Below are 26,870 nucleotides of genomic sequence, written 5' to 3'. Positions count from 1 at the left end.
TGTTATTCAACCATTTTCACTAAAATGAAAGAGAAAATCAGTGACTGCTGGAATAGCGACACTGAGATAAGAGGAGTAAGTGTGACAGAGTGCCAGAGACTAAATGTCAAGGACATAAGAACTGTGGTTTTAAAAAGACTAATGAAAAAGTGATTCTAAATGAATGTGAAGGCAGTTATCAAATAACAGTTTTGATGTCTATTATTTTATATTCTTTTATATATTAACAAGTGGCTTCTGGAACATAACATATTCTTGTTCCTGTATGTTCTACTTTTCATTTTTGTCCTCTTTGTCAGCTTATTCCACACAAATTCATAAGCAGCCATGCTGTAACTAACAAACACCTAGTGATACTGAATAAAGCCAAAGGCTAATCTTCTTGTAGGTCTCTAGGTATCTTGCTAGGAACTAATACAGAAATCCCCATCAAGATACAGATAGAATGAAGCAAGGACAAGGACTATAACCGAAATATAAACCATGAGCAACCCTTAGAACCAAGTACAGTATCTAATGCATAACAGGTGATCAATACATTTCTCTTGCATGAATGAAACATAATATTTTCAAGTGCATGTTAGGTTTTGAGGCCCTCTGTCAAGTTGGTGCCATGCAGCAAAATACTAATTAAAAAAAAAAAGAAGAAACAGGAACATATGAGAAATTAAGAAAAGAAGACTAACCGAGAAAAGTTGTTACATGCCTTGTACTCTTGGCAGTATTCATCTCAAGGACAAAGTCAGCATGTGTGCTATAGCCGAGCAGTTTGGCTACTTTGGCCCGCAGTGGGAGTAGCTGCTGCAGGATTACAGTGTTCTCCTAGTAATAAACAACAACAATAAAAATCAAAATAAAGGTTAAGAATTAACTGCATCCAAAGCACTAAAAAGAAGAGCTATTACATTACTTTCAGGTTGGTAAGACTGTCAAATATTTTTAGACATCTCAACTAGTAAGCTATTCCATTTCAGTGTTATAGACTTTTTTTGGATTCATGATCCAGTTTTATTTCTGAAATTATAATTGACTTTTTAAATCTCAGGAGATAGCAATGAGGGTCCTAACAAAATTTTAGGTACTGTTAATTGTATATTGCTAATGAAAATGTAAAATGGTAAAGCTGCTATAAAAAACAGTATTATGATTTTCAAAAAATTAAACAAAGAATTCCCATATGATTCAGTGATTCTACTTCTGGATATACATCCCAAAGAAATGGAAACAGAGACTCAAACAGATATTTGTATACCTGTGTTCACTGTGGCATTATTCACAATAGCCAAATGGTAGAAGCATCCTAAATGTCCATCAATGGATGAATGGATTAAAAAAATATAGTGCATATTACATATTATTCAGCCTTAAAAGGGAAAGAAATTTTGACACATGCCAAGTTATGGACAGATCTAGAAGACATTGTGCTATGTGATGTAAGTTAGTTACAAAAGGATAATTACTGTATGATTCTACTTATATGCAGTTCCTAGAGTAGTTAAATTTATGGAGACCAGGAGTCGAATGATATATGCCAGGGGCTTGGTGGGTGGGGAGAGAGGGAAGTTTGTGTTCAATGGGTACAGAGTTTCAGTCAGGAAAGATGAAAACGTTCTGGAGATACATGGCGATGGCTGCACAACAATATGAATATACTTAATGCCACAGAACTCTATGCTTAAAAATGTTTTAGGGATTTTCTCAAATTATTACACATGTTTTACATATTTTATTTGTATTAAAATGCAAATAGTGATACTGCTTTATTGTTTTCTTAACAATAAAGGAAAAAATAATCTCCCAGAGAAAGGAAATAAATGTTGAGGTCAAAGAAAAACTGCTATTAAATCATTATTTATAGACATGTTTCTAAGGAAGATCACACTACCAAAATCTGGCTCCACCATTTACTGGTTGTCAAAATGTTGGCAAGTCATTCAATCTCCCTAAACCTCAGTTTTCTCATCTGGCAGATGAACATAATAAAAGTAGCTACATTATAGAGTGATCATGAAGATTCAAGGGAGAATATAAATAAAGCACAGAGAAAAATGCCTGGTACAAGAGCAAACACCACATAATTATGCATTATAATTATTATTATTTTAAAACTAGAATGGAAACATGGATATGAGAAACACATAAGTTCTAAAGTTACCTAGTTTGAATCTGTCTTTCACCTTTTCCAGTCTCCCTAGTCTGCCAATTTTTCCCAAATACTATTCCCCCATTCTTCCTTTTAGTAGTAGAATTCTCTGAGCTTTTGCTGGGTACATGGTCACCTGCCTCCCTTTCCCAGCCCGTCTTAAAACTAGCTGTGGCCACGTGATACACAATGAGACAACAGAATATAAATGAGGTGATGAGTGAAATTTCTGGGTCATTATAGATCTCTGTCTTGCTAGCTGTGACCTGAAAGTGAGAACCATGACCTTGAAGCCACACACTAAGGACAGCAGAGCTATCTTCCAGCTCTGGACCACTCACCTTTGTACTGTTAGTTGCAAGAGATATAAACCTTAAAAAAAAGGTAGTAAAATACACCCAACACAAAATATACCATTTTAGCCCATTTTTAAGTGTACAATTCATGGCACCAATTACATTTATACTGTTGTGCAACCATTACCACTATCTGTTTCTAAGATGTTTCTAAACAGAAACTTGGTAACAATAATCTCCCAGTCTCCCTGGCCCCTGGTATCCACTAATCCTTCCTGAAGAAAAATAATTTTTATCTTATTTGAGTCACTGTGCTTTCGGCTGACTTTGTACATCGGTTTAACCTGTACCCTGACACCCACAGAGACTAAACATAGGAATAGAGTGCTGCTCTAACAGAAATGGAAAACCTACAGGAATGGAAGGTGAGGACACAGAGGCTGCCATGTAGGAAGCTGGTAATACTCAGTATACCATAGATAACATTTGTTAAAAAATTGTTGCTCACCATAACTTGGAAGGCAAGCCAGTCACCTACCAAGTCTTAGCTCTGCGGGAATTGTTTGGGAAAACTAATAATGTTGGTGTAGGTTTGTTGGTATGTGCTGCTTTTGGAAAGATTACACAAGAGAGATGAGCTCAAGTGAGAACTGGTCAGTTGGCAAAGATGAGGGAAAAGAGCCCTGCTAAGAGAATTTTGCCCGTGGCCCCTGATCTGGGGCGTCAGATGACTGGAAAGGCAATTGCTCGGTCCTCCTGACACTCAGCGCTATTGAACTATGATTAGCGGTGAGGGTGCTGCCTTCCTCCTCTAGTCTATGGTTTTGGAGGGCCCTGAAGCAGACGCTGTTAGATTGAGGACCAGAGGATGGATACCATAGAGAAGCCCACATATGAGAAAAAATTTGGCAGGTTTGGATATTGTTATTTTAACATGAATCTGGTTGTGCGCAAACAGAAAAGAAAACTATTAAGTTTCTGAGGGCATTTTATTACCAAAGATAAGTGAGCCTGGCCTACAAAAATACCCCTCAGACTTCAAACTGGCATCAGTAGGAATGTATACCAGTAGCCATCTAGGATACAGTCATGGAGGATAATGGACAAGAAAGAATTCCCTGCAGGTAAAACCAGGGGCCACCGCATACAACTGCTAAAGGAATTCTTGCTAGAAAGGAGACCCAAATAAGTCCAACAAGCAATCCCGGGAAACTTCACAGAGCTCGAAATCCCTACAGTTTCTGCCAGACTGTTCCTGAGAATTGGTATGGGCCTGCTGTTTGTTTCCCACTCTTTCGTTTCTCAAATGGGAGTCTTTAGTGTGGTTTTCTGTTCCTAGTCTACCACTGGGGGTGTGTGTGTGTTGGAGCTGAGCAGGCCAGGCAAGTATTCCACCCTTTCACAGGTGGCCAGGTCATGAGAAGCTATAACTGGGGAGGACTGTATGACACTCAGAGATTCTGGTCTTTGAGCTAAAGGCAGCTAACTGGTTGGAATCTGACACATGGTCAATGGTTTCTGTGTGGGGGAAAGAAAAAAGGGTACTCATGATTATTTAGATAGCCAGAGAGGCAGACTGTTTGGTGGAGCTGGTTAGCTGACTCTTAGAATTCATTTCTAATTCTTCCTTTTTTCCTCTCAGTAATAGAGTGCCCTTAGCTGACCAAATGGCTATCAACTGAAGATTCTACTTCCCAACCTCCCCTGCAGTTGGATACCATTATACGATGGAATTTAGGTCAACAGAATGTGAACAGAGTTGACATGTGTCATTTTCAGTCCTTCTTAAAGATGCTTGCTCTGTATTTTATTTTCCCACTTCCCAACAGGCTTGAAAATGGTGACAAACTGGCCTTAGAAGTCACTTATTGACGAGAGTTACTCCACCAGCCCTGGACTGTTGACTTGGAAGAAGAATACAACCATTAGCTTCTGTAACCAATTCAATCTGTATTAGAACCGCTGAACCTATGGCCACACTAAGAAGGTTGCCAAAAAACAAGCCAAAAGCTAAGTCTTGTAAGTCTGAGGATTTAGGAGGCATGACCTTCACACAAACATGTTTACATGGAAAAATCGGAAGCCACTTCTGAGCTAACTTCAACACTAGTGAACAGAGCAAACCCTTTTCTTAACATCTTCCATAAAAACAAAGGAAAGGCAAACATTTATAATACCTCTTTGCATCTTGTATTAAAAGCCATTTCCATCTTCCTTCTGGTTTCGGGTATACAACATTTCTTCATGACAGGAAAATAGTGTGGATATTTTAAAGTAATTTTATACTTGTCACCATCTGTCTTTTCTAAACTGTTAATGAAATCATCAGGAAGAGCACCTGCAAAAAATCATTTTCTCACACATCAGTTTTTCCACTCATGATTGGTTTATTTAGCACCGGCATTGTGCCTTTAAGAAGCTCCAGGGATTTTGTGGAGTAATTGAAACTCAAGTAAAATAATGACAATCCTTATAATATTGCTTTGATGTTACTGGAATGGGGTGGTGGTTAGAGGTCAGTGGCCTGGGAGATGGTAATTCAAAATATGAACAGGCCTCAATGCACTTGCACAGACGGCATTTTGATGAAGAGCAGGCAAATCAAGCACCTCTCCCACCTCCCCGTGCAAATCTGTAACAAATAAGAAAAGGCTAGTTTAAGTGACAGGGGCTTCCCCGGTGCCTCAGTGATAAAGAATCTGCCTGCAAATGCAGGAGATGCGGGTTTGATTCCTGGGTCAGGGAGATCCACTGGAGAAGGAAATGGCAACACACTCCAGTATTCTTGCCTGGGAAATCCTGTGGACAGAGCAGCCTGGTGGGCTACAGTACATGGAGTCGCAAAAGACTCAGACACGACTCAGCAACAAAATGCCAGTTTAAGTTACAATGCAGAGGACACTGTGAGGCAAAAAATTTTAAAAGCGCTGAAGGCTGTTAAACACCAGCATGAATTGTCAAGCAAGATTATAAAATTTCTTCTAGACTGTCTCTACAAACAGTATATATTCTTGTAGCCTAAAAGTTAGGTGTGGTTTGCTTGTGCTTTTTCTACAACAGGTGGTGGGTTCTGCAGAATTTTAAAGAATTCTTTTAACTTTGATTTGGTAAACTATGGGGTGACATTATTTGTCTAAATTATGGACTTATTTTAAAAAAACAACAAAGTTTTACCAAGTTCGGCCTTGGAAAATACAAGGAAGGTATCATCCTCATTGAGGTTTTTGTTAAAGTCAATACACAGCTCACTCATTCTCTTCTTCATTGCTTTAATTTCCTGAAACAAAGATACAAATACAGGACAATAACAATAAAATGCAACTTTCATTCTTATTTCCATCAGTCAAGGAAGCTTCACTTTTATATGAAGACTAGGTTCTGTACCCAACTCTCAGGAAGTACTTTCTTAGAGATGTGCCTGATAACACAGTTTTCTGCAATTTTCTACATTGTGTCCATGAGAACCTGTATGTAATACGTACAGAAAGGTAATCCTGGTAATGTGTTAGACATCAGGCATAAATTTTTAAGAACTAAATATATTTAGGAGGTAGAGTGAAAGTAGAGTCTGGCATATGGTACATCTACAGTAAGTAGCTGCTGAGTAAATGAATGAATCTGGTAGCCTATTGATAATGAACACTTTTAATCTTTTCCAATCCAAAATTTTAATTTAGTAAATCAGTATTGGGTACTGAAGTAAATGAAGCGGTAAGAACCGAGTAATTAATTCCATGGTTCCATGGTTCCTTAGGAAAACAGGCTATGTTTTAGTTTTATACAGCATTTGCAAATAAAGGTGATTTATGGGCCCTAACATTTGTATAAGAAGTACTAGATTGGGGGGGGGCGGGCAGAAAGTACTAGGTGGGAGATCAAAAGAAAGCAATAGGCAGGAAATCACAAGAAAACACATGAGATAATTTATTAACCTGTCCCACTCTTCTAAAAATTCTAGATTATAAAACTTACATAAACCACACAATTTCTCAAAGCATGCTTCTCACCAGTAGCATCAACATCACCTGGGAACTTGTTAGAAATGCCCACTCTGCAGACCCACACATGCCTGCTGAAGCACACCCTCTCAGGAGGCGGGTCCTGTAAAATCAGAGCTTTAACACGCCCTCCGGGTGATTAGGACGCACACTAAAGCTGAGACTGCTGACTTCACACATACTGTGCAGTGTCCTCCTATCCTGAAGAATGAGTTAATTCTGTAGCTGAGCTTCTGAACCTGGAAGATCTCACTGGGTATTAGACAAAGGAGAACGTTTGAGAAGCTAATCTCTCCATTTTTATGGTGCGTATATTACTCAGAGGGTTTAATTCCAAAATGCTGGTTTTAAAACATTCCATCATAAGGATTTTATTACCAGTGCCCTATCTCTGTATGCATAAAGGAATGACAATACAAGCTGACTATTAAGGCCTGAACGTGCTATCAGAGGATGTACAGAAGAATGGGGGGAGACAAACCCGGCACACATAAAGCAAATAAAATCCACACAGAATTAAAGAACAATTAAGTCATCAGCTGTTTGACAGTCAACACGCGGTTAATAGGAGTTGTGGAATTTAAAATCACTGACTACCAAATACACTGTAAATTCATTTGTATTATGAGTTATCTTCCACATTACAAACACGTGTTTCCCAATTTCCTGTCTTTTCATTGCATTTTAAAAAATTTATTCTTTTGTTTTCTAATAAAAAGAAATAAACTCACATTTTGTACTTGTTCTGGAAGATGGAGCCCATTCCTTTTTCCCATTTTAACTGATTTTTCCAAGTATCGTCTGGCTTCAGGCTTTATCTTTTCCAGATCACAGGTTTCCTGAAATTAAATAGTGTGACAACCTCTTTCATTTCTGTTACAATAGTGTATGGGTAAATTATAAACTATGAGGCCAAAGTAAAATTTATTCATCATCTCTGGTGGGCTGTGAAAGCACACAGGTGATTATGAGGCAGCCCTTTTGGAAAACCTAAGTTCTTTTATGCTTTAGTGAGCTTCTTCTGCTCATTTAAAACAGAAAAAATGAAATAAAAAGCTAACCAGAATTTCCATACCTTGCATCAGAATCAAGGGTGCTGAACCACTTGAAAATATGATAATAGGAATATTTGCATAATCTCATTCTGAGTGTTCTTTATGACTGAGTGGTCTTTTTCACAAAACATCTTTCTTATCACAAAGCATCTGGATTTAATTTTCTATCGTTTGCTAACCTGGTTCCACTTGAGAGGCAAGAATAGAAATAATGGGCAAATTCCGCACAAATGGAAGGTAGGACTCTTTTGTAGGACTCCAACATACCAAACGGGGACACCTGGATAGAACACTAGCAAAAGGCTTCCAGCGCTTCAAGAATGCCTTACTATCGTTTGGCAAGAAAGATCAAGGGACCACGACAAGCTGCATATGAACAAGTACCTGGGGAAAATGAGCTAGCATAGCACAAAGAGGAGGAGAGCTAGACAACACCTGTGAACCCGCATGCAGCAATGCCCACAGCACTCACTGAAAAGGACCGAGGGCCCTGCAGAGAGAGCAGAAAACTCCCCTGGCCACAGCACGGTAATAAACACACCAGATGTCTCTTTAAAACATGGCGCATCTGGGTGGCTGGCTAGTTTCTGGTCCCTGGGAGGAAACAGGCTCCAGACAGATTCGGCAGGTGCGGCTCCGGCGTGGCTGAGAGCTGACGTGGGCCTGCGGTCTGGACGGCCTTAGCACCCTCTCAGCTTCAGAGACCGAAGAGGGCTGCATTCTCTCTCCCTGAAAGACTTGGGCTGTTCACCTCAAGCTTTGTATTTTCCACCTAATCACCTAATCGTGTCTTTAAAATGCTCAGCTTTACAGCCTGCATGTTGGACTGTTGGTAAAGAGCTCTTGCTGCAACACGTCTGTAATTTTTTATGTCCTGTTGCCGCAGGTTAACAGAGTTGTACTTTAACCGAGGGTACGATTGGGCGTGGCCAAAAAGTTCATTCAGGTTTTCCTGTGAGATGGTATGAATCCAATCCAACCCAATACTTAATACAGCAGCTTGTATCTCACTTTACCTACCAAAAAGTACTTTGTGCCGCAGTACTAAAGTACTTATCGTGCATACATTACTCACAGTTTCCTCTGAGTTTATTCTCAGTGGAGGCAGAGAACAGTTAGACTTCTTTTTCCACAATAATCCTTTCTGTGTCCCTGGAGAATTCCTGACCCTGTTGGCATGAGTGGAGGTGGAACCTTCCCAGCTGGTATCGGCACACACAGGGATACCAGCAGCAGGTGGCTCAGGGGCAAGACCCCCGGAACGGCTAGGGAGATAGCTGAGCTGGGGGCTGATTCCCCCGAGATGGCCAGTTGTTCAAATTACAGTGTTCATGCGGATTTTTGATGAACGTGGGCTGGCTGAGGCTGGCTTTAGCAGCGCCAGGAAGTCTGTCCTGAGATGTGGGGCGTGGCAACAAGAGTCCCCAGGCAGGAGGACACTACGGGTTGTAAGGCTGGGGAGAATCTAGGTGGCAGCTGTGTGCAGTGGAAGAGAGGAAAAAACAATCCCTGGTGAGAAGGGCCTGGCAAGGGCCAGGTACACAGTGAAGAACCCAAGGGGGCAGGCTGAGATCCAGGGCAGAGGGCCGTCCCATCTGGGCAGTGGCCAAGACAGAAGCAAGGCTCAGAGCTGGGCAGCCGCGTGGGTGCTCAGGTTCCTGGCATTCACCTGGTCACAGGTGGCCCTGAGCTCAGGACAGAGGCTCATCTGAGGCCTCGCCCGCGGATGTAAGCAGAATTCGTCCTTTCCTCCGGTGCTTGATCGGGAGGTGCCCTCACACTCAGAGGGCTGGACTGGACATATCTGGTGGCTGCAGGGTGCTAGCTCAGAGAGCCTGAAAGGGCACTCAGCAGTTAACTCAAAACCCCAGATCTAAATTAGGTAACTACAAATCCTCCCCAAATAGGTAACCCACATGTCAACAGGTAGAAGGATGTTCTGAGAAAAATCACTTCTGAATTAGGTATAATTAAAAATGACCAAACTACATGTACTGAAATATTTGACTTATCACAAAAATGACATTTAACAAAAGTCTGATTCGATTATAACCAGACACCCTTTGCCTTTCAGACTCTGAGGTCCTGGGAAATTTCCGGACGTCTCTGGTAGGAGTAAAGCACGTCTAAAATGTGCTTTCAAAGCACATTCCTTTCCCAAAGCTGATCATAATAATATTCTCCCTTATAATCTCCAGGCAAGGTCAGAATTACTGCCCAAGGATTTTCTAAGAGGGAATCAGCCGACACTTCTGGATGGCTCTGATCCAGTTGTATCTTCCTTCCTGAAAAAGAATTTAATCTCCTTGAACTTGAACCAGGTCTCAGGCCTCTTTGGTGTGGGCAGGCAGGGGCTAAAGTTCTCTAAAGTCATTTTCAAATTTATATAATCTGACAGCAGGAGATCTTGCTTTATTATTTTTTTAAAAAATGTATTATTTAAAAAATTTTTATTTTATATTGGAGTTGTAATTACAACAATGTTGTAATAGTTTCAAGTGGTCAGGCAAAGGGAGTCAGCCATACATACGCATGTATCCATTCTCAGGGAATCTTATTTTAAACTCTGTGGTAACAAGATTTAGTTTTCCCAACTTCCTCCTGTAACTAAGAACTTCTATATATAAGTGTGAGCACACACACAACATACTCTTACATGTATGCTTTTGGGCTTCCTTGGTGGCTTGGTGGTAAAGAATCCGCCTGCCAATGTAGGAGACATGGGTTTGATCCCTTGGTCAGGAAGATCCCTTGGAAAAGGAAATGGAAACCCACTCCAATATTCTTGTGAATACTGGAAATACCTGTGAAATCCCATGGACAGAGGACCTGGGTGTGCTACAGTCCATGGGGTTGCAAAAGAGTCGGATAAGACTTGACTTAACTAAATAACAAAATACTCACTTCACAGATAAGAAAACTGAGGTTAAATGATTTCCTCAATATCCCACAGCTGATTAGCTATAAAAGTGGGGATAGAAATAAATTTTTCTGTATTTGCAGTGTCTTTCCCTTTCTTCTGCGTTTCATTTTGGATTCTTTTTTCAATCACTTTTACTTGCTGTCTTGGGAAAGCAATGGAAACAGTGAGAGACTTTATTTATATGGGCTCCAAAATCACTGCAGATGGTGACTGCAACCATGAAATTAAAAGACACTTGCTCCTTGGAAGGGAAGCTATGACCAACCTAGACAGCATATTAAAAAGCAGAGACATTACTTTGCCAACAAAGGTCTGTATGTCAAAAGTCAAAGCTGTGGTTTTTCCAGTAGTCATATATGGATGTGAGAGTTGGACCATAAAGAAAGCTGAGCACCAAAGAATTGATGCTTTTGAACTGTGGTGTTGGAGAAGACTCTTGAGAGTCCCTTGGACTGCAAGGAGATCCAACCAGTCCATCCTAAATGAAACCAGTCCTGAATATTCATTGGAAGGACTGATGCTGAAGCTGCAGCTCCAATGCTTTGGCTACTGGATGTGAAGAACTGACCCATTAGAAAAGACACTGATGCTGGGAAAGACTGAAGGCAGGAGAAGCGGATGACAGAGGATGAGACGGTTGGATGGCATCACAGACTGATGAACGTGAGTTTGAGCAAGCTCTGGGAGTTGGTGATGGGTTGACTGGGAAGCCTGGCGTACTGCAGTCCATGGCATCACAAAGAGCCGGACAGGACTGAGCAACTGAACTGAACTGATACTCACTGTCAGGTTTTTGCCCTACTAAGGTGAAGAGAGCATTCGCAGGCAGCTGCCTGCACTCTGGGCAGGCAGGCTGCAGAAAGGCCTGCTTGCTGACTCCTATATGCTGTCACAAGGGTCTGCATTTGTGTGGGCCACAGGCAGAGTGAGAAACCACACTATATGAGGACATATATATTTTTTTTTAGACTTCCATTTATTTTTTTCCAGTTTTTTTTTTTTTAATATTTATGTATTTATTTGGCTGCTCCAGGTCTTAGTTGTAGTATGTGGGATCTAGTTCTCCGACCAGGGATCCAACCCTGGCCCCCTGAATTGGGAGCATAGAGTCCTAGCCACTGGACCACCAGGAAGTACCCATGAGGACACATTTTGACTGGGAATAGTTCTGTTCTATTCAACATCATTTATGGAGCTCCAATTAACATCAGGCACTAGGGAAACAAGACAGACTATCTCCTTGAAGCTCTCTAAGTCCCACAGAGGAAGAAAAAATACGTTAGCAAACAATGTTAATCTGCAGTGAGTGAAAAGAGAGGGAAGCACAAGAGGACATTGGGCTAATGGAGAAACTAAGGCAAGGAAGTTGATGGTTTATATTGGATCTACTGACTTTTAAGAGTCTGACAAAGGTACAAGTTTCAGTAGTATTATGACCAATGACTAGACTTGTACATTTCAAAATCAAGAAGGCATGGTAAGCAGAGGGAATTACCATTGCCATGTTGAATTTTGGGCTGAGTTTTTCCTCTTTACAATGTTTATTTGTATGTGCACTCTTTCCTTTTTTTTTAAATCATGGTTTTAAGATACTGGTTCTTGTATTTTAATTTGGAACCAAGTCTCCACAGCTGGTAGATCACATAATGCTTAAAAACATCTATACTTAATCCTGTGACCTATTCATTTACACTAACTTTAAAACTTTCTTGTTGAAATCATTAATTGGCTAAAACGAACTGGCAAGACCAAAGCCCACAGCTCTGAAAAAAATATAAATAATATTATAATAGATAATTGCATTTCTCAATTTAGCATAATTCATTTAATTTCACTAAAGAATTCTTTTCCTGTACTTCTTACTCAGCAGGCCACTATAATAAAATATTATATGCCTAGAGACATTGCACATTTTTCTCACCAATGTGGCTTTTTTTTTTATCTCTGCAGGCTTTTTAGCCAATGATTGAGAAGCCTTTGTCAGGTCAGGGAAACACTAAGACTTGAGGCCATAGTTGCTGGCTTTTGATATTTGGACATTTTGTAGCTAAAGGGATATGTTCACTTTTTTTTCTTCTGATAGACATAAGGATACATTAAATGTTATATTTCAATGTAATGTCTGAAATTTACAAATGATTATAACTACATATATATATATTATGAAAACAAATTAAATCCACCCTTAAACTTATGAAACAGAATATTAAAACACTGCTGCCTTTATCTGTGTAACAAGTAACCACGCTCTTGAATTTTGTTTAAATATTTTCTACTAGTTTTACCACTTACATTTACATTGTTTGGATCTGCCCCAGTGGCTCAGCAGTAAAGAATCTTCCAGCAATGCTGGAGACTTGGGTTGGATTCCCGGGTCAGGAAGATCCCCTGAGGAAGGAAATGGCAACCCACTCCAGTATTCTTGCCTGGGAAATCCCATGGACAAAGGAGCCTGGCAGGCTACAGTCCACGGGGTCACAGAAGTGTTGGACATGATTTAGGAACTACACACTAAAATCCCACTAAATACATTGTTTACTTTTGCTCCTTTTGGCCTTTTAAAATGATATCTTGTTGTATGCAGTGTTATGTAGTTTCTTTTTTTCATTTGTTGTTACTAAGATTTCCCTCTGCCTTTTCTAAAGGCAGAACCAGAGATCAAATTGCCAACATCTGCTGGATCATTGAAAAAGCAAGAGAGTTCCAGAAAAACATCTATTTCTGCTTTATTGACTATGCCAAAGCCTTTGACTGTGTGAACCACAGCAAACTCTGGAAAATTCTTAAAGAGATGGGAATACCAGACCACCTGACCTCCCTCTTGAGAAATCTGTATTCAGGTCAGGAAGCAACAATTAGAACTGGACATGGAACAACAGACTGGTTCCAAATAGGAAAATGAGTACATCAAGGCTATATCTTGTCACCCAGCTTATTTAACTTAAATGCAGAGTATATCATGAGAAACGCTGGGTTGGAGGAAGCACAAGCTGGAATCAAGATTGCTGGGAGAAATATCAATAACCTCAGATACGCAGATGACACCACCCTTATGGCAGAAAACAAAGAAGAACTAAAGAGCCTCTTGATGAAAGTGAAAGAGGAGAGTGAAAAAGTTGGCTTAAAGCTCAACATTCAGAAAACTAAGATAATGGCATCTGGTCCCATCACTTCATGGCAAATAGATGGGGAAACAGTGGAAACAGTGGCAGACTTTATTTTTGGGGGCTCCAAAATCACTGCAGATGGTGACTGCAGCCAAGAAATTAAAAGACACTTGCTCCTTGGAAGAAAAGTTATGACCAACCTAGACAGCATATTAAAAAAGCAGAGACATTACTTTGTCAACAAAGGTCCATCTAGACGAGGCTATGGTTTTTCCAGTAGTCATGTACGGATGTCAGAATTGGACAGTGAAGAAAGCTGAGCACTGAAGAACTGATGCTTTTGAACTGTGGTGTTGGAGAAGACTCTTGAGAGTCCCTTGGACTGCAAGGAAATCCAACCAGTCCATCCTAGGGGAGATCAGTCCTGGGTGTTCATTGAAAGGACTGATGCTGAAGCTGAAACTCCAATACTTTGGCCACCTGATTTGAAGAACTGACCCATTTGAAAAGACCCTGATGTTGGGAAAGAATGAAGGCGGGAGGAGAAGGGGATGATAGAGGATGAGATGGTTGGACAGCATCACCAACTCTATGGACATGAGTTTGAGTAAACTCCTGGAGTTGGTAATGGACAGGGAGGCCTGGTGTGCTGCAGTCCATGGGGTCACAAAGAGTCAGACACGACTGAGCGACTGAACTGAACTGAACTGAAGATTTAATCTTGCTGTTGAATGTTGCTGTAGTTTATTTTCTTCACTACTATAAAACATTCTATTGTGAATATACTAGAGTGTATTGACCCATTTTCCTTTTGATGGAAATCTGAGTTGTTTCAGCGTTTTGCTATTATAGATAATGTTGTTATGAATACATGTTCAATTTCACCTGTGGACAAATGCAAGCATATTTTTAGGTAAATACTGAACTGGGGATGGGGAGGGTATGCACGTTACAGAGAATGTAAGATACAACTTCATAGGATTAGATTTTTTCTGAATTAGTTATTACTGTTATTTTAAAAATCAATTTACACATGTTCTAGCAGTGCACAAATATTCCCACTGATTCCTGTCTGCACAGATACTTGGCATTGTCAGACTTTCATTTTTGTCAATCTAGTTAGTGAAGAATCTTACTGCAGTCTTTATTTGAACTTCCCTGACTTAACAAGGTTACACATTTTTCTCATGTTTAATTGCCATTTGTGTTTCATCTGAACCACCTTTCATGTCGTCTGCTCATTTTTCTATTGGGATGCTTGTCTTTTTTACTGATTAGAGTATCACTTTATATATTCTAGGTACTAACGCTTTGCTAGTTTCATGTTCTGCAAATTTCTTTTTTTAGTATTTCAGGTTTTTTTTTTTTTTTGTATCAGTGTCTTTTCACTTTATTAATAGAAGTTCTTTATTTTAATGTAGTCATGTTGATCAGACTTATAGTTAGCACTTTTGGTATCTTTTTTTAAAGAAATACTTCCCGGCTCAGATGTCATAAAGGTTTATTTCCATATAAACTGCCAGAAGCTTTAAAGTTTTAGCTTTTTAAGATTTTAATCCATTAGGGATTGTTTTCCATTTGGTTGTGAGGAAGCAATATGATATTTTTTGCCCCACATGGATAGCTCATGTCCTTGCATCAATTACTGAAGGCCTGTTTTTTTAATTTGTCACCATTTCTCACTCTAGTTTCAGGAACATTTACTAAATATTTACTATACTTTGTACCAGGCACTCTGCCAAAGATGCAAAATAAAATCAAATGTGACACCTTTTTCCCTTGAGGGCTTTAACATAAAGTCTACATGACTTCTGGCAAGTATTTACCATCCACTTCCAAGACTTGGAGAAGGAAAGGCAACCCACTCCAGTATTCTTGCCTGGGAAATCCCATGGAAGAGGAGCCTGGTGGGCTACAGTCTAGGGGGTCACAAAGAGTTGGACATGACTGAAAGCCTAACACTTTCACTTTCTTTCCATGACTCTTGGAAAGTTACCATTTCTGAGCCTTAGTTTCTCTACTTGTAAAAAGGGATACTTCACAAGATTGGAATGAGAGTTAAACTAGATAACTATATTGCTGTATAACTGTAAAGTGGCATTACTAGCCATGCTTGGGAAGGAAGACTACAGCACGCTGGTTAGTCTCATGCCCTACTATGATTTCATCCATCCATTAGGTCAACAAATCGCTGATTTTAAAGGTTGTGACATGAGACTGTGAATCAGATGATGCTCCCTAGACTGTAATGCAGTGTCCCTTGAATCCGGGAGATAGTCATGACTAGTCAGTCAACATGGTGCTGCAGAAGTGATGCTATGTGACTTCTGAGATAGGTCATAAAATGCAGTGCAGCTTCTGTGCAGACTGCTGTAACATCGTGTTGAAGCCCTCTGTCTCCAGGAAAAGAAGTCCTACTGCCTGCTGCTGCCATGCTGGGAGGAAGTCCAGATTAGCCCCCGTAGAGACACTACAACGGAAGGGCCCCGAGGGGACACGAAGGTCGAGGTATCTGGCTGGTCTACCTGCTCCGTCACCACGGCCTGAAACCTCATGCAAGACTCCAAGCCAGGGCTGGTCAACTGATACTGTCCTGAATTCCTGACCTATACAAACTATGAGAGAAGAGAAAATGACTGCTACTATCTTTAGTCACTAAGTTTTAGAGTTACATGTTGTACATCAACAGATAACTAGAATGCTTACTGGACACAGATTTTGCATTAAAGAACTGTGAAAAAAAGTAATTTCATGCTTCTATACATCAATCTTAAGTGAAAAATAACACTGGAGCTAAAATAGCATTTTATGTCTAACTAAGATAATACATTTGATTATTGGCTACACTGGTGGTACCTTGAGATTATTATGTAGAGCACCCTTGTTCAGGTAGAGCAAGCCCGAAATTGATGACTCTACATAAATTTAAAATCCTATTACTCAGTCTAATGAAGGCTTTATGTATTATATCATGGTTGCTCTCTATTTTCACTTAGAGGAAAATTAAAGAATAAATAGAATATTTAGATACATCTAACTTTGTTAGCTATGAATGGTGTGAGATTTACCATCTATTCAAGTATCCAACTCAAGCAAAGAACTGAAACTGATAGTCCTAGATTTTTAAAAATACCAACTGAAAAATATTAATATTTGTCAAAGTAGGTATTTAAATTCACCAAATAAGGTCCAGTACATAAACAAGCACAACAGTTATTTAGTAGGCTCAGAGGCCAATACATACAAAACATAAAAGTTTAACAAAGAAATCTAAAGTGACAAGCCTCCCAGATCTTGATAATATTTATAAGAAATCAGAAAAGGTGGAAAAGTAACAAAAACAGTAGACTCAATTAATAACATTAAGATTGCAATACCTTTTTGCGGCTAGAAAATCCCAAATGAGAACTCAGAAGTCAGGATAAAAAAATACTTAATCAAAGAAAACTAGAAATACTAGGGAAAATTTCTATAGTACATATATAATATCCAGATACAAAAGAAATTAGATTATTCTGGGATGAAATAAAAATCGGAAATTATAAGGGCCATGATTTGAATTGTACTGGAATCAAAAGTTGAAAAGAGAACAATTTAGTAAAAAAAATAGTCCTAGGGTTATTTTATGTTATTTTTGAAGTGCCAAAGATGAACAATTATGAGTCATCATAGATGAACACAAATTAAGGGTGAAAAATGTCTGACATGAAAAAATAGCACATATGTCTTACATGTCTAAATAAATTTTTGATTACACATGCCACAGTAAGGTACAAATAAAACATTTGAAATAAAAGGCTTTTTATTTCAATTCTTGTCATAATTTGCTAAAAAGATAACTACCTTAGAGATTTTGCATATGCAACATGCAAAATTAACAAAAATGCCTAGGATTGTAAAACCCTGGTTGTTTTCCAAACAAATTGCTGAGAACCATGAAAATGAAAATTCAAAGCAAAGACATGATGAAATTGCTAGGAAGCAAATCAACATTGGTGATGAAAAGAGTCAAAACACTCAAGGCAGACCCACCTAAAGATTTTATAATCCGTAATTTCTATGAGTCCTGAGAAATGTAAGAATGACAGAGAGGAATGGCTCCGGCATGCAGAATCAAACAGTAAGTCATCAGTTTTATGGCCAAAACCGCATGATTATTTATAGACAACTCAACTCCATTTGAGGTGCAATTTTTTTAAAATTCAAAGAAGTTTTTTCATTAAACTACTAAAGTTCATGATAGTTAAAAAGTCTTAGATTTATAGATGTACACTCTTTTATTATACTTGGTCTTAAAATTTTTAAATGAATGTAATTAGTAGCTCAACTTAAACCTAAGTGGCATAATATAACACTATTTTGTGCCCTCTATTACAATAATTAGAAACAAAATCTAGGTGCATTCAAATACTTTTTATCATTGGTCAAATGCTTTTATATCTTTATTGTTGGGTTTTTTTCCTTTTAAAGGAACTGTAAGATCATTTACCTTTAAATGAACAATTCTCAGAAAGATATCTTGTCTCATGCTCATCTCAATATCAAAACGAGAAAGTCTTTTGTCTGCTTCTGTACTTGCAGCTCGTACTTCTTTGTCAGGGGAGACATGCTGGGGAAAGTCTAGCATGGTTCGTTCCACTGTTAATAGAGGAAAAAAACCACAGGGACTCATCAAGTCGGTATTAAGAAAAATACCTCATACATAGATGAATGATTATCCCAATATAAGTCTTTCATTATATATTTTCTCTAAAGGCTCCTCAGGCTTTTGAGAAACAGTGTCTAAAACAGGACTTCGCTATTCCAGGGGCATTGTTAAGAACAATAAGGATGTACACTGAGTAATTAATGAAGTATGGTTAGAATGCAATTTATTAACTGGGAATGTAGGGGGGAAAAGATGTCCTTTTTTTAAAAAAAAATTTTATTGGAGTATAGTTGACTTACAAAGTTGTGTTAGTTTCAGGAGTACAAAAAGGTGAATCAGTTATACATATACATATAACCACTCTTTTTAGATTCTTTTCTCATATAGGCCATTACTTAGCATTAAGTAGAGCTCCCTGTGCTATCCAGTAGGCTCTTACTAGTATCTATCATATATATAGTACGGTGTATACATCAATCACAACCTTCCAATTTAAAAGATATAGTTCTCATACTGAAGCATTTTATAGTCTGGGAGTTGGGGGTAGGCAACAGTACAGGAAAAGATAAACAATACCACGACAGAGCAGCGTAGCTGTCAAATGAATGGGACAGGAACCCAAAGGCAGCAATACCAAGGGCTGAGGCATTAAGCCATGCCCGTAGAGAAGGCTGGACCTTAGAGGATGGGCCGGGTGACAGGAAGAGCTCAGCTGGGGACTGCAGTAGAGACCGCAGCATGGGGGCTGGGAAAACAAAGCATGTTTAAGAAACAAGCAGGTGATTTAGAGGGATGGGTTTGTTTAGAAAAGGAGTTCTTAATCTTCACAACAGACTTTTAATTTAACCAAAGTCATGAACCCTCCCCCAAATGCAAGCATTCATACAAACATAAAAAACTGCATATAATTTCAAATGATCCTCAGAAATCTCATATCCAATAAGCAGCTGAATACTGGGGCCCTTCCTGTTAAATGATAGTGGTAATGTCTTCTGTTCTCACTTTCACATATCAAACTTGGTTGTTGGATTTTTCAAACATTTGTATTTTGACTTTAATTAGGCAAAAATCTGATGTCTTGAAATAATCCATACTACAGCAAAAAAACAAAGAGTATCATTTATAGGGAAGTTTTGGCTAGGCTGTGACAATGAATATATTTTAATTTTACTCTTTAGCACTTTGAAGGTATTGTAAATAGGTAAAATTTACACATGTGATACATGGTAGACAGCAAAGCTACTCTTTACATACCAAGGAACTGTCCAGTTAAACAAGCTACCTTATGCATATCAGTCCTCTTAAAACATGGTTACAAAGAAAGCTATAAAAATGCCACAAATATCTAAACAAATTCATAGTGCCTGTTTTTAAAAAGATTAGATAATTATTATTTTAAGATTTGACTGAATATATCATGTTTTGTCCCTTGGTTAAAGAATGAATGGAACATATGATGTAGCATTTAATATTAATACATAGAGCATTTGTTTAAGTGAATTAACTAGAGAGTTATAACTTTTGTTTATTTAATACTTTTTAAAGTTAGCTCAAAAAGATACTAAGAAGGAATCAAAATTGCTCAAGAACATAAATGAGCAGAATGAAATGAAGAGTCTGAAACTGGAAACATTCTTCAACAAACAATAATACTGAAAACCATTTCCTTCCTTACTTTCCTACAAAGACCTGGAGCCAGACTTAAGCTCTCACTTTCAAACTACAAACAATGCTGATGCCCATTACCTGATGCTAGATAAAATGCGGTTTTAACAGCTATTGCAGGACGCTGAGAACATACACAGATAAAAGAAATTTTAAAAAAATCTATTCTGAATTTCAAAAATTTTTATGATTAACCTATGAAAATAAATTCACAGGAGAGGGAGAACAAATATCACAAAGCTAAAGTTATATTTAAAAGATGTATGATTTGGGCAGAAAAAGTAGAATTTAAGATCATTCTGTTTTAAAAGATTTTTTCCCCACCTATTTTTACATTTCTTAAATGCGTAAGCTGTTACCATGGCACACCATCATAGCCATAAGTGACTGAAAATGTGAGTGTGTGAACCAAGGACAAACCACTTACAGGGTAGAAGAGGAATATGAAACTGCCTGCTGAGAAAGTTCTGCTGAATGGGGACCAACTCCCTTCTTTCGACTAACTACAAGCCCAATCAGATTTTCTTTACTGAAGATTTTAAGTTCAAGCCTCATAGCAAAATTTAGTGGCCATTAATGAGAGTGAAAAAAAAAAAGTCACTGAGTCATGATTCTGTGTGACCCCATGGACTGTATCCCAACAGACTCCTCTGTCTATGGAATTTAGGCAAGAATACCGGAGTGGGTAGCCATTCCCTTCTCCAGGGGATCTTCCTGACCCAGGGATTGAACCCTGTATTGTATGCAGATTCTTTACCGTCTGACCCATCAGGCAGAAGAGGGTGGCAGAAGATGAGATGGTTAGATAGCATCACCAACTCAATGCATATGAATTCGAGCAAGCTCCGTGAGATAGTGAAGGACAGCGAAGACTGTTGTGCTGTAGTCCATGGGTCCAAAGAGTCAGACACGACTGAGCGACTGAACAGAAACGAGAGTGAAGAAGCTGACAGTAAGCGGCAGAAACTGGAACAGAAATGCAGAGGGAAGAGAAAGTAGTCGAGTGCCTGTATCATAGTAGGACATAGGGCAGGGAGCTCGTGGTATGGGTAAAGAGATGACTTGCTCACTAGGGCCATTTAAGATTTTGGACAACCTTCCAAATTCCAGAATTCATACAAATGTTTATGATATTCAGTTATAGCCTATGTTCCTAGAAAGCCCAGTTACCACACAGTCAAGATTGTTTAGCCATAATTATCCTACAAAATTCTCTGTGATAACTGGCATGATTCTTCATTCCTTATAATTCAAAGGGTCTAATAGTTATATTGGGGGTTTCCCAGGTTGGGCAGTGGTAAAGAGTCTGCCAGCAATGCAGGAGATGCAAGAGGTGGGTTCGATCCCTGAGTCAAGAAGATCCCCTGTAGCAGGAAATGGCAACCTTTCCCAGTATTCTTGCCTGGAAAATTCCAGGGACAGAGGAGACTGGTGGTCTGCAGTCCATGGGGCTGCAAAGAGTCAGACATGACTGAGCAACTGAACACACAATAGTTAGATTATAAAAATAATATATTTTAAGTGTAGGAAATATGGAAAATAGAGAAAAGTATAAAGAGTAAATTAAAAATCAACTATAAACTTAGTACCCAAGACACTGGACAGTATTAAAATTTGTTTTCTTTCTGTGTCCTTTTAATGTTACTAAATACTGCTCCTAAACATGATTTTAATGCCTGTTTACTGTTACAGACGGTGAATGTACCATAATTTATTTAGCTATTCTACTAGTTGACACTTAGCAGTTAGTTGTTTCCAAGCTTTTGCTATTATCGATAGAGTACCTGTTTATACATAAATTTATACATGATTTTTCCTATATCTGATTATTTCTTAGATTATACCTAAATAGGGAATTAATTATTGGGCTAGGGTATGCACTTCTTAAGGCTTCCCTGATAGCTCAATTGGTAAAGAATCTGCCTGCAATGCAGGAGACCCCAGTTCAATTCCTGGGTCAGAAAGATCCGATGGAGAAGGGATAGGCTACCCACTCCAGTATTCTTGGGCTTCCTTTGTGGCTCAGCTGGTAAAGAATTCGCCTGCACGTCTTAAAAAGTTTTGATAGATATTGCTCTCCAGAAAGCAGCTGTAACAAGAGTGCATATTTTATAGCACCTCAGGCCACATAATAAAATTGTTTAACTTAGGTAATATAATTCCAAGCAATTATGAATCATTAATCATTTAAGCAATTACAAAATCATTATGTAAAAATCAATGTCTTGTACAATTGGAAAATGAATTGTCGAGTCGGGAAGCATAAAATGGCTTATGATGCCCACAAAATGAAATATTGATATGCTTTTGCATCCTACTCACCTATATATTTCACTTCCACGTCTGCTAGTGCCTGCAAACAGTTCTCATAAGTTACCTCCTTAATGTCAAGCATTCCAATAGCATCATACACCTGTTTGGTCTGCGAGATGAGCTCCTCAGTTCTTGTTTTGATTTGCTCTGGTGAAAGATCCCATCTTAAAACATTCCTACCAGCTGCCATATAGGAAGACATTGCCTGAAGGGGAGACACCTCTTCTCTTCCTAAAGTCATTCTGAATAAAATTCTGGAACCACCAACTCTAAAAAGAATCAGAAAAAGGATAAAAATTAGGCATTCTGTTGGTCCAAAGTCAACAGACAAATGTGTATTATTTAATTAAATTTTAAATTATAAAGAACTGTTTACTCAAATTGAGCAAATTTCTTTCAGGTGAATACATATTCATGAAACTAAATGCTCTTGTATTTACTTGTTTTCTTGACTAGTTACAGAGTTAATGGAATTTGGACTTTTCAAACACTGAATTACTTATGTAATTAAATCAGATAGAGAAATAAAGTTAGGTGTCAAAGATATAATATTGATAATTGTCCTTTATAAATTAAACCAGCAGTCTTTCTTAACCTTTTTTTTTTGCTAATATTCACCCACTGTGTATGTAAACTCAATATCTTGATATTCAGGAATGAAGTATTTTCAAAATTCTCTTTATGTTGAACAATTTAAAAAATGTATTACCAAAATTTCATGTAAATCAACTATGTTGATTTGAATTTATGACTTGAAAAATAAAATCTGGTATGGTATTATCCTAAAAGATAAAGGGGGAAAAATTAAAAATTATACCAATCCTTTAACCCCTTAAAATACTGAAACTAAAAATTGATGCCATATGTTTGCATATATAGTTATTATATGGAATTCTAGAGCTTATAAATAAAAATATTACAATAGCTAGCATTTACTGTGTTTAGGTACTGTACTGAATACTTTTCAGTTAAAACTCACAATAACCCTATGAAGTAGATATTGTGGCTATTTTTATTTAGCCAAGGGGGTCGCTAAAGCACAGAAAAGTTAAGTAACTAGCCCAAGGTCATACAGCTGGCGATATAGAGAGCTAGGATTAAAAAGCAAGAAGTAGAGAGCCGGAACCTACTCTCATTACCACAATACTAAACTTAATTCCTATTATCTTACAAGGCCCCCAAACGACCTTATGATGTAGGCAGGACAATACTCCCCTTTAACAGATGATGCACTTGAGGCTCAGAAAGGCTAAGTGACTGATTTAATGTCATTTGTTCAACAAATACTTATACGCATACACTATGTCTACTCCTTGTTACAGGTACCAAAGATAAAAAGGCAAATTGACTGGGACCCTTCTATTTATAATATATATAATTTATAATATAGTGAAGACAAATTGATTAATAGGCAATTGTACTACATTGAGATGAGTTTTATAGGGTAAACAGGGAGAACTCTGAAATATCACAGAAGGAGCTTTTCTAGAAAGATTTTCTAAAAGGAACAATGAGCAAGCCAAGATCTGAACAATGTATAGAAATTATCCAAAAGTAAAGACTGTAAGGAATGAAAAATCTGAAAAGATTAAGTATGGACTAGAGAATGAACAGCCTTGGGAATCATTTAAGAGTTCAGACCTACTCTAAGGGTCACGACAAAGCCACTGAAGGGTTTTAATCAGGTGAGAGACGAGAAAAGATGTGTGTTTTAAACAAATCACTCAAATTATAATGAGTTGAAACATTTAGAAAAGAGGGCTCATTCCAGAGGAAAGCTGTGATGGGAACTGGGGGATAATATTATGGAATACCTCAGTAGGAAACAAGGGGATCTAGAGTGACTTAGAAGATATTCAGGAAGTAGAATCACTATGACTTGGTACTGAACGTATTTTAGGAAGAGGTGAGATGGTGTCTAGCCTTCTCTCTTGAACTAGAGGGACGAACAGAGGCACCACGGCTAAAATAGGGAACTTAGACAAAGGAGGAGGCTCTGGTGGGACACAGAGAAATTTGGTTTTGGATGCGCCAAGTCTGAAGCAGCTGTGGTGCAAGTCAGCAAAATTCATTACTGTTGAATGTAACTGGAGTGACGTGGGTGGGTGAACTGGCCCAAGGGAATCTGCAGAGGGAGAACAGACCAACCAGACTCTGACTCTAGTTTAATCATTGAAGTAGAACGAAAGAAAACCAAGTAGGAAGGGTTCAAGGAATTGTGAAAAGTGAACACTGAAAAAGGGAGGAGTGAATGACAGTATGAAATGTATGAATTTCAAGAAGACACAAAGTCTCTGTTGAATTCAGCAACAGGAATGTCACTGATGACTCTGCTAAGAGCAGTGTCAGCCAGGGGGCAGGGGTGGAAGTCAGATTACCATGACTGAGGGTAAGGAGAAGGTGAAGAAGCGGAGAGCGTGCACCTCAGCAACTCCATGGAGCTGGCCGTGAGAACAAGGAGACTGAGGGGTGTGAGTGTAAGGGGCTGAGACACAGAAAGGTACATCATTAACAAGGGAGAAGCCTTAACCGTCTGACCCCTTAACCGTCTCTCCTAATAACTGATGTCTCCTATGTGAAACGTACTGGTTGATGGTTACACTCAAGACTGGCAGACTATTTTCCAATGTATTTCCACATTTCTCCTTCAACCAGCTGAATTATATATTCACCAAGAGTCAAGTTTATTTGTTACAAAACTGTTTATACTTATTATACTCATTTTCATGTAGCTGAAGTATTTAACTGATTAAATGTGTGCCAAAAGAATGATCTGTTGTTTCGGTCGGCGATCTTGGGAATACTTTAAACATGACAGTTACTAAAAAACCAACCAAAAACCTGCTGTTAGAGAAGATTTAAAACAGAATTACAAAGATCCAGCAGGTTTCTTAACTCAGATCACTTATGTGTGTCTAGAGTGTTCCTGCTCCACTTTAAAGAGACTGAAACTGGAAATGAAAAATAACGCATTTTTGGTAGAGTTTACTCAAGGACAGTGAGGAATGCTGATCAAGTGATTCACATTTAACAAAAAGGCCTTGCTCTTATATCAAAAATATTTTTTAAATACTCATTTATGTTTTGTTTGAATATGTTATTTGAGCAATTTGTCATTTTTAATGATTCTGTGTGAAACCAGCTTTTTAAATTACTTATTAAATGACATCTGGGTTCTATCCCTGGGTTGGGAAGATCCCCTGGAGAAGGGAATGGCAACCCACTCCGGTATTCTTGCCTGGAGAATCCCATGGACAGAGGAGAGCGTGGGGGGCTACAGTCCATGGGGTCGCAAAGAGTTGGACACGCCTGAGCGACTTTCACTCACTCAGCCACTATTAAATGACATACGAAGTAGAACTTCCCTGGCGGTCCCATGGTTAAGACTGTACTTCCACTGCAAGGAGCATGGGTTTGACCCCTGGTTGGGGAACTAAGATCCCACATGCTGCATGGCTGGCCAAAAAAAAAAGGGGGACATATGGAGCAAGGTGCTAATGGAGGTAGGAAGAAGTGTCATATGTCCCTGGGCAGAGCAATTTGTATGATACAGGAAGAGAGACGATAGTCTCAGCAAAATCAATGAAACAGGTAATATGGAAGTAGTTAGGCTACAGTAAAAACGATTGATGTCTGAATTTAAGAAACCAAAGGTTAACCCTGACAAGGATATTTTCCTGGAACTGGATGGCTGATATAAATGAGTTGAAGAGTGCAAAGAACTGACAGCTTGGTACTGGACAGACGGTCTTCGTGAACACTGGAGTCGGCAGTTTGATGGCTGGGCCTGGGAGCAGAAAGGAAGACTGAACCAGGAACTAAAATTGTCAAAGAACGGGGCGGGGGGGGACCAACCAGGTGGGTGGGAGAGGACATCACAAGCAGGGCACTGTGAGCCTCAAAGGCATTTTTACGCCACGGTGAAGAGGTGCTGGACTATGAGCAGAGCTGGGGTAAGGAGGGAATCTGGAACAGAGAAGATATCAACCTTTCCTCCTTACTTTGTGATATGAGGTGTGGAAGAAAGAGGGATGTGGGGAAATACTTTGATCAGAGCTAAATGGATTTCGATAAAGGTTAGGACGAGAAAAGAGGATCCAGAGAATATGAAAAAATGGAGGAGTTTGTTTCCCATGGGACAAGGGTTCTGGAAATAACAAAGCATGAGCCCAAGTATGACCAATAGCTAAGCATGTGTTTTTTTTGTCCAGCTATTCACCTCTCCCCCTATCTGATCATATACACGCTTTCTTCCCAGGCCCCATGCATCCCCGACCCTCAGCACTACTGTAGAGAAAGAGGTCTCATTCCTCCTGAATGTAACTGAGCAGGCTGCTGTCCTTGACTGTAGCTGGCATCCATCTTACAGAATGAGTGGAACCTGACTTAAACGATGAAATAAACACTGCAACTGGAAGAATAAAGGAAGTAAACCAAATATTTACTGACATCACTGATCCCTTAGAACAACTAATTCTGAAGCCTGACCTACAGCTAGACTTTCCAGTTATGCAAGTCTATTGTTGAAATCCAGTTTGAGTGTGGTTTTTGCTATTTGCCTCAAACAGGATCCTAGCTGAAAAGGGAATGAAATCTGATAAAGAAATGAGCAGAGAAAAAAACAAGAAGAAATGAGCAGAGAAAAAAACAAGACATACAGAGGTCAGAGTACAAGACCTTCCAAGCCTGGAGGGTCTCCCAGGCTTGGTGGTGGCCTAAAAT

General features: G+C 38.9%; 1 protein-coding gene across 2 annotated transcripts in view; it reads right to left on the bottom strand.

The window, feature by feature from the left end:
• NLN (neurolysin) overlaps positions 1–26,870 on the bottom strand; it is a 95,414-nt gene that overhangs the window by 37,794 nt on the left and 30,750 nt on the right. For both annotated transcript variants that reach the window (XM_065905540.1, XM_065905541.1), the window contains exons 2-7: positions 22,158–22,417; positions 18,012–18,160; positions 7,169–7,276; positions 5,614–5,716; positions 4,617–4,777; positions 687–822 (exon numbers count right to left, since the gene is read on the bottom strand). In XM_065905540.1, the coding sequence (XP_065761612.1) occupies positions 687–822; positions 4,617–4,777; positions 5,614–5,716; positions 7,169–7,276; positions 18,012–18,160; positions 22,158–22,417 (917 nt within the window). The remainder of the gene's footprint in view (positions 1–686; positions 823–4,616; positions 4,778–5,613; positions 5,717–7,168; positions 7,277–18,011; positions 18,161–22,157; positions 22,418–26,870) is intronic.

This window comes from Muntiacus reevesi, chromosome 14, assembly GCF_963930625.1.
Source record: "Muntiacus reevesi chromosome 14, mMunRee1.1, whole genome shotgun sequence".
Taxonomy (NCBI): domain Eukaryota; kingdom Metazoa; phylum Chordata; class Mammalia; order Artiodactyla; family Cervidae; genus Muntiacus; species Muntiacus reevesi.
Note: the sequence above shows the minus strand (reverse complement) of the source record. Positions and strands in the feature narration are given on the sequence as shown.